We start from the raw sequence: 8,175 nt of genomic DNA, 5'->3' as shown, positions 1-8,175 counted from the left end.
CTGGAGGCTAAGATTTAGCAGGGGTGAGGGAAAATCGTGTCCGGATGGCAGCGAGTCCTGTGCCGCTCTCTGCTGCTGAGGAGGCACGTGCGGTGAGACGTTAGCGTCTCCTCTCTATCATCCTTCTGTTTAAAGTTCCCAGACGGGCAAAGCTGTCTGGTTCCCTCCTCCTAGTGTTTCTCACACAGGCATAGCCAAAGCAAGAAGTAGAAGAACAAAGTCAGGGCCTTTATCCTGAATGCGGAAAACTGAGAAGAGCGCACGTTCGCTCTCACCTCCTGGGAGTGTTTCCCTCTCTCCACATCCCACCGCCGCGCTGATGACAGCCCGGACCCACTTTGAACTTCCTTGGTTCTTGACCAAGACTGAGGGTGCCCAGGCTCCGAGGTAACGCTGCTCCTGGCAGAGCTTGGAAAGAACTTAGGGATCGTGGGAGCTAGTCTTGCAGGAAGGAGACAAGGGGCACTGGGGTGCTGGCAGGCGGGATCCAACTCGCCCGTGTACAGGAGATGAAGGTGGAGTTCCGGGGGGTCAGCAGCGCTCAGATCTGTCACCCGGGCAGCTGCCCCAGAGCGCGACCCTCTGCGCCAGCCCTGATGGAGAGGGCGCGTTTCGCGCAGGAAGGCGCAGTCCACGCTAGTGCGCCTTCACCCGAACGCCAGCCCGCCCAGGGGAAAGCCGGGGGACGCCCTGCGGCCAGGAGCCGAGCCCCGCGCGCGGAGGGGCGGACTCTAGGACCCGCGCCGCGCACCTGTTGGCCGGCGCCGGCCCCGCCCCGGACTGCTGTAGAAGGCCGAGCGCGGGCATAGGCACGACGTGATCCACCCGCTTGCAAGCACCGCACAGCCCCGGCGCGCACAGGCCGGCTCGCCATGGCCGCGCTGCTGCGGAGCCTGCAGGACTCTCAGCTCGTGGCCCACTTCCAGCGCCGCTGCGGGCTCTTCCCGGCGCCGGAGCCAGGCGCTGCTTCTGAGGCCGGGCATCTTCCGGCGGCCGAGAGCAAGGGCGGCGGCGGCCCGGCCAATGGACTACGCAGAGCCGCGGCCGGGCAGGTAACCGCGGGCAGGTGTTCGCCAGGGACGCGGGGAAGGAGGGGCAGCCGCATCGCAGCCTGGGCGCCGCGGGTCCCCGCGACTCCGCGACAGGGGCGCAGCGAGCGCCGAGCTGCCAGGTGCAGTGGAGGGCGCCGTCCTGGGTTGCTGGGTCTAGGGCTGTGAAGAGGGAGCCCTGCGGGTGGAGCGTCCTGTCACAGGGGTAGAGGCCGCCCTCCCACGCTGCCAGGGCTTGGCGGAGCCTTGCATTCAGTCTACTGGGGACTTTCTAGTTGGGGGATAAATTCATGATCATGCATACTCCATCAAAGGGGTACGGTTACATAAGGAGAGGGGGCACAGGGATGTCCTTGGCGCTTCTCCCTGAGCGGGTTCGAGAGTTCCCGCGGGACTACGAGTTTCCACCCCTCCCCCACTCTTTCGTGCTCACGACCTGGCCACTGGGGGCTGGAGCGCTCTCTTGACCGCTGCAAGGACGCCACTTAGATTTACAACCGCCTCAACACCCCAGGGGTGGAGACCTGCCAGCGCTTCCCTTGGAAAGTGGTACCCGTGACTTTTCGCCAAAACATCCAGCGCTTCCCTCTAGGCATGCCCGGCGTGGTTACACAACCCACTGCGGCTCTGGGCACACCAGCGTGTGTGACAGTCGCAGTGCACAGGGCCTGTGGCAGGACGGCCTTGGGCCCTTGGGCGTCCACCCTGGGCACTGGAGAGCCGTCCTTGGCCTGGGCAAGGTAAAAAGTGTGGCCCTGGAAGACAGAGGCAGTATACAGGAACTCAAAATCCTTCACATTCAGTTTTTCCTAGAAGCCTCTGGTAACAGGAAGGCAGCATTTCTTTATCTATAGATTTCTGAATTGGGTAAGGAGGTTCCGGTACAGAATGGACTGTCAGGAGCACCGAATTACAGAATTCCTGGGGATGCTGCAAGTGCCAGGCGCATCCACTCCAGAAAGATCCTCCTCTTTCTCTATTTTTTTTCAATTGCTGTTTCTCTGTCCCATGTGACACACTCTCAGCTTTTAGTGGAGTTTGGGCCTCCGCCCTTTCCTCTTGCTCTGTCTCAGAAAATGGGCAGAGACTGGGACAAGAACCAGTTCTGCGCCGGCAAGGTGCCCGGCATTTCCTAGGTACACACAAAGTTTATACCCACAGGTAGATGTCACGGGTAGTGAGCCTGGGGTCGGCCTTTTCTCCTCCCTTCTAACACAGGGCTTCACTCATGTGGGTCATGAAGACTTGAGAGAGAGCTGAAAAATTCAAGATAAAAACCCCCGCAGCTGGAGCTCACTGGGGAAAATATTAACTTGAGAGCGAGAATGGTTTTTATAGTGGGTTGGTTTCAACTGACTTGGCCAAGTTAATAGTTTACAGATACAGTACACCGGAAGTGCCCAAGAGGAAATAATTACATACCTCTGCCTGATAACAGAGAGCACAGTGAGGGAACAATCCAGGAAACTCTTCCTCCACAGGCCTGCTTTCCTCTCTGCCTTGGGCGTTTGCCAAGCTGTGGTCTGCCTAAGCTGTCTGCCTTTCTCTAAATACACTCCAGCTACCCTTCAGCTTTTAAAGATCAATTCTTAGAGAGCAGGCTTCTCAGAACCCTAAACCTAACCCTGACCTTCCAAGGTGGCCCTCCTACCCACTCCACCTCCCTCTTCCTTTGCAGTACTAGGAATTAAAGCAGGGCCTTTGCCCTGAGCTACATACCCAGCCTTTGAGTTTTGAAACAGAGTTGTGCTTAGTTGCTGCGTTACCAGCATTTGCTCGAACCTAAGATCCCCTTGCCTCAGCTTCCTGGAGTGCTGGGGTGACAGGCATGTGTGTCACTTGTCTGTTCCCTTGCTTCTTTTGGCTTTTCCTTACACTCTTCGTTGCACTGTGAATATGCCTTTGTGTGAATAGCTGATCACATCAGTCTCTTCTTGTAGATGGGGGCTCTAAGAATACAGGAAATTTGTCTGCTGTTTTCTCTCCCAAGGATTGGCATAGAGTAGTGGTATAGGAGAAATATAACTTGCAAGCCGCTAGATATCAGGTATGTTGAGTTTGTGTCCCCTGAAATTGGAGAATGGATTCTAAAGGACAAACAACTTTAGGAGTGGGAAAGGTTTATGGGGGGATAGGAATCACTCCTGAGAGACAGGAGGGGGCTCAGAAGTCTGTTGTCACCCAGGCCTCTCGTCAGGAGTAATTTATGCAGCAGAGTCAGCCATGTGGGTAGAGCGTGAGTCAAACTATATCCAACAATAAGAACATGAGTGTAGCTGCTTTAGCTACTGTTGATCCAATAGGGAAGCGGGACACGTCACAAGGGCACATGGATGACATCATTGATCTTGGCTTATCTGTGACTTCTAAGATATTTGGGGAAAAGGATGGGCCCAGGTGTTCTGGTCACCCACCCAGGTGTCTGGACTGGGTGATTCTAACTACAGTGATCTCCATTTTCCATTCATCGCTTAGGGAAGAATGCAAATCTGACCACTGTGACCTCACTTTTGGAGACTTGCCTTCTTTTGATGTACCTCCAGCCACAGTTCTGAGGTCTCCATCTTTTTTTTTTTTTTTCCTTTCTGGTCCTGAGGATCGAACTCAGAACCTTGTGCTTGCCAGGCAGGCACTTATGCCACTGAGCTATCTCCCCAGCCCTGATGTGTCCATCTTTTACTGATTTCTTTTGAGAGTCCAATATGTTTGTGAATATCTATTAAATTTTTATTTTAAAAGGAGAAAAAATACAAGCAATACGGAATTGTCTATTAATTTTTATGTAACTTAGTTGCCTATAATAGAGCTCAATGAATTTTATGAAAACCTGAGTATTGATTGCAATAGAAAATTCAAGATTTTAAACACTTAAACAGTGAATACTAAAAATCTAGGAAAAAATTCAAATCTTTTTCCCACATAGCCTAGAAGGCAGCTTGAGGATATTGATTTAAAAATTCTTCAAACAGAGAAGTCAAGCTTTTCACCTGAGTAACTTTAGATCCCAATGAATCACTGGGGAGATAGCTCAGTGGCATAAGCGCCTGCCTTGCAAGTACAAAGTCCTGAGTTCTATCCCCAGCACCAAAAAAGAAACAAACTGCCCCTAACCCCAATGAATCTAATTCATCTGCTATATTTTGTGTTTATTGTAATCCTTAACAATGGGCAAGCACAAAAGTGATAAAAGACTTCCTCTGTAAATTCCTGAACACTACAAATGGTTAAAGATTACCTGCATCTCTTACAAACAAAGCTGGGCTGGGCTTGTACAAACATGGAATAAAGGGCCTTGGCCTTAGAGAATACCCAGTAGGTCTGAGTCCTGGAGGGGTAAATGACTTGTGGGGGGACTGCCAGCCTATAAGCATAGTCATCAAAATCTGTATTTTTCTTGACTGCCAAGTTTAAATTTCTTTCCACTGCAGCTTTCTGGGGGCAGAGTCTAGTGGTTCTCTGTGACTGACTTATGCAGGGTGTGTGTGAGGTGTCAGTCTTGGCTGGCTAGAGTGGAGACCATGTGGAAGGAGAGAAGGAAGAGGCATCGCTTGCAGTGTGCTAGGAGAACCAGTTTGCAGTATTAACCATCGGAGAGCATTCTTGGTAATCACCTTAGGAAAGAGTACCCTGACAAGGGGCAGCAATTCGAGGACCAAGCAAGGGAGACAAAATTACTTTTGTCCTGGGATCAAGCCAACCTTGGAAACAACGGTGTTTTGACGTCTAATGTTTTTACTTACTCAGTGCCCTTGTGTTATCAGGTAGCATTCTTCTAAAAGAGGCTCACCCATGTCACTGTGTCCTGGGTTGCTCACTTCTCCTCTGAAGTGAGATTTAGGTTCTTCTTGTCTCAAGCAAAGACTTGAACAACAAGAGCAAAACACAGGGGCCAAGTTTATCAGAGAAAGTCAGTGTGAAGAGTGAGGGAGACATGGGCTCTGCAGAGCAGGCTTGGGCTAAGTAAAAGGAAAAAGCGACACAAAAAAATATGCTGGAGAAAGGAGGGCTGGCTACTGTCGGGAAGGTCAGGATAGCCAGCTCCTCCTGGTGCCTGTGTCTTTATATGTTCCAAATCTCAAGGAGATGCAGGAAAATGTCTACATATGGGTCCTGAGAGGCAGTGCTGGGATCCCACGCCTTGGGCTGATGTAAGGCCTAGGCCATCCTTTTGCAAGCTTGCTAGAGTTCTGCATGCAGGGCTTTAGGAACTGTTGTGTGTGTGTTTTCTGAGATCCTGTCATTAAAAGGTCATGCCCACTTCCTCAGCCAGCTTTGCCACACCCTCTAGCCCTTTGTCACTTTTAGCTAGACTGTACTGTACTTTTCCCCAACGTTGAAACAGACTGGAGGTGGCCCAGCAGGGTGGCACATGCCTGTCATCCAAGCACTTGGGGAAGCTGAAACAGGAGGATCACCATGAATTTGAGACCTAATAAATTCAAGGCCAGAACTGTCTTTAAAAAAAACCAGAACAAAACCCATAGGTCATCTTTCCAAATGCCACTGAGTTCATGAAATAATTTCTGAAAACTGATTAGACTGCTCCAAAGTTGGATTAGGGGCTTTGAAGATAGGCAGCTTCTCTCATGAAGTATTAGAGGTTCAAGTTGTTCACGTATAAAAGCCCTCCATTGAATTTCATGGCTTGTTAAGATGTGAACTAGGGGACTGGGTCTGGCTGGCCCTCTTGGCATCACTTGCCCTTCTCTGGTCCTCCAGTGTCCCACCTGCAAACTGAGAGGCACAGCATACGGCTGTGGTTTTTCTAACTGTGACCATAGCTTACAGGCACTTAGAGAAGCTTTAAAAACAAAACAAACATCACGTCCAGAATCCAGGTCAGAAGTGGAGCCTGGATAAGTTGCCAGGCAGGTGAGAAGCTCTGAGTTCTGTTTTCTGGGACCTGCTGTCCTGAGCATGTTCAGTGTGAGGGTGGCAGAGGATAAACTCGAGGCCATGGCAGTGAGAACATTCTGGCTTTGTCATAAGTAAGCTGGCCGACAGGTCAGACGTCAGGTGTTAGTTATCCCTTGTTGGATGTTCAGGTCTCATAGAGTAAGGGAGCCACTTTGAAAACATACATTTGATCATTTTTCCAGTTACAGATGCTGTCATTGTTCAGAGGGAACAGCAGGAAAACACAGGGAAAATGTTGATCCTTGACCTGGTACCACTGATTCCTGCCCCAAGACAATCATGCAGGAAATATTTAACTGGGTTTTTTTTTTTTTCTTCTGGATCTGTTGTCAGAATAGCTACTTTTAAAAAGGACTCACCAGTGAAACATTACTGAGTTCCAGGTTGCTCGCCTGTCATTTGGGAGTTAGAGTCCAGGTTCTTCTTGTCCCAAAGAATTGAATGAAACAAGCAAAGAGCACTGACAAAGTTTAGTTGAAAAAGTGAAGTGAAGACTGAGTGAGAAACTGGCTGTAAGAGCAAGCTTGGGTGAGTTAAAGAGAAGAAAGCAAAGTAAAAGCACATCCTGGAAAAGTAGCGTGGGCTACCAGGGGCCAGCCAGGGTGTCAAGCTCGGCTTCACGCTGTGTCCTTATATGTCATCCAGAAACTTCCAGAACTTCTCCATGGGGTGCTGAGAGGCACTGCTGGGATCTTAAGCCCTGCACTGATGTCAGGTCTAGGCCAGCAGATTGGAAACCTGCTCAGGTTCTTGGGAGACACCCGTATGCAGGGCTTTGGGAAATGTCCTGCTCGTATTTCCAGGATCTTATAATGAACACTTCACAGCTCTTTTCCCAGCCAGCTTTGCCATGCCCTCGACTCCTAGCTCAACAATGCATCAATTTTAAAATGAATGCACCAGACCGACAAAACATTTTCATAGCAGAGATATCTGAGCACAGAGTGGTCATGCACTCCTGTGATCCCAGTGCTGCGAGAGGCTAATGCGAGAGGATCACAGATTCAAGCCTGAGCTGGACATCTTAGCAACATAGCAAGACCTTATCTCGCAATAAAAAATAAAATGTCTGTAGGTGTAGCTTAGAGCAAAGGCCCTGAGTTTAATCCCGAGTACCACAAAAAGAAAAGAGAAAAAAGAGAGAGAGAGAGAGAGAGAGAGAGAGACAGAGACAGAGACAGAGACAGAGACAGAGAGAGACAAGAAAGAAAGGGTAACTGAGTATAGAATATATGAGTAGATATGGAGGACATGAGAATTGTATACTTCTAAATGTTATGCATGTGTACTTATTTATTTTTTGTAGTTTTGGGGGAAGGGTCCATAGGGTATTCAGGGTCTCATTACTAGATTGGACTTGTAGTGATCCGCCAGTTTACAGCCTCCCAAAAGCTGGGATAATAGGCCTGCGTCACCACGCCCAGTCTCAATTGCCTTCTCAGTGCATCCCAGGGGCGGGGCTCGCATAGTGGGCCCAGGGATCGAACCCTGGTCCCTGTGCCTGCTTGCAGGCATTTTAACCCACTGAGGTATTTGGCTAGCCCTTCATGTTTAAAACAGTTGTAAAAATTAAAGTCATGTTAAATTCTGTAAAGTAGGCACTTGTAGAAGAGAGTTCAAATATGGGATCATTTGTAAGAAATTGTAGAAAAGATCATTGCAAGAAATGTAAGATATATAAGAAAAGGTAGGAAAGAATCAACATGGGAGAATGCAGCATCTTGAAGCAAACAACCTAAGATAATGGGAAGGAAGGTCCTGTATAGTCCAGATCCAGTGAGCTGAGCCGTCAGAGAAGGGCCCTGAAGTTGAGGCCTTTAGTAGGGAAAAGTGGACTTGGGGTGTACCTCAATGGTACAGCAGTTGCCTGACATGCAAAAGGTTCTGGGCTCTCTCCCCAGTACTTCAGGAAAAGATATTCTGGGGCTGGGGAGATAGCACGGTGGTCTAAGCACCTGCCTGGCCAGCACAAGGATCTGGATTCGCTCCCCAAATACTGCATGCTGTGCCAGCTCTTGGATCCTGGGCATGCTGAGCCAGCCACCAAAACCGGTGTGGTGGCGCATGCCTTGTAATTCCAGCACTGCGGAGGCTGAGGCGGGAGGATCACTGTGAGTCTGAACTGGGTAGCAAGACTCTCAAGAAAGAAAGAAAGAAAGAAAGAAAGAAAGAAAGAAAGAAAGAAAGAAAGAAAGAAAGAAAGAAAGAA

The 8,175-nt window shown here is 49.6% G+C and overlaps 1 protein-coding gene across 1 annotated transcript in view; it reads left to right on the top strand.

The window, feature by feature from the left end:
* The first annotated feature begins 786 nt into the window (after window positions 1-786).
* Window positions 787-8,175, top strand: part of Sgpp2 (sphingosine-1-phosphate phosphatase 2) — a 153,004-nt gene continuing 145,615 nt past the window's right edge. Inside the window, exon 1 of the mRNA XM_023723096.1 lies at window positions 787-1,052. Within this exon, the coding sequence (XP_023578864.1) occupies window positions 873-1,052 (180 nt within the window). The 5' untranslated portion in view covers window positions 787-872. The remainder of the gene's footprint in view (window positions 1,053-8,175) is intronic.

This window comes from Octodon degus, unplaced genomic scaffold, assembly GCF_000260255.1.
Source record: "Octodon degus isolate 3935 unplaced genomic scaffold, OctDeg1.0 scaffold00096, whole genome shotgun sequence".
NCBI lineage: Eukaryota > Metazoa > Chordata > Mammalia > Rodentia > Octodontidae > Octodon > Octodon degus.
Note: the sequence above shows the minus strand (reverse complement) of the source record. Positions and strands in the feature narration are given on the sequence as shown.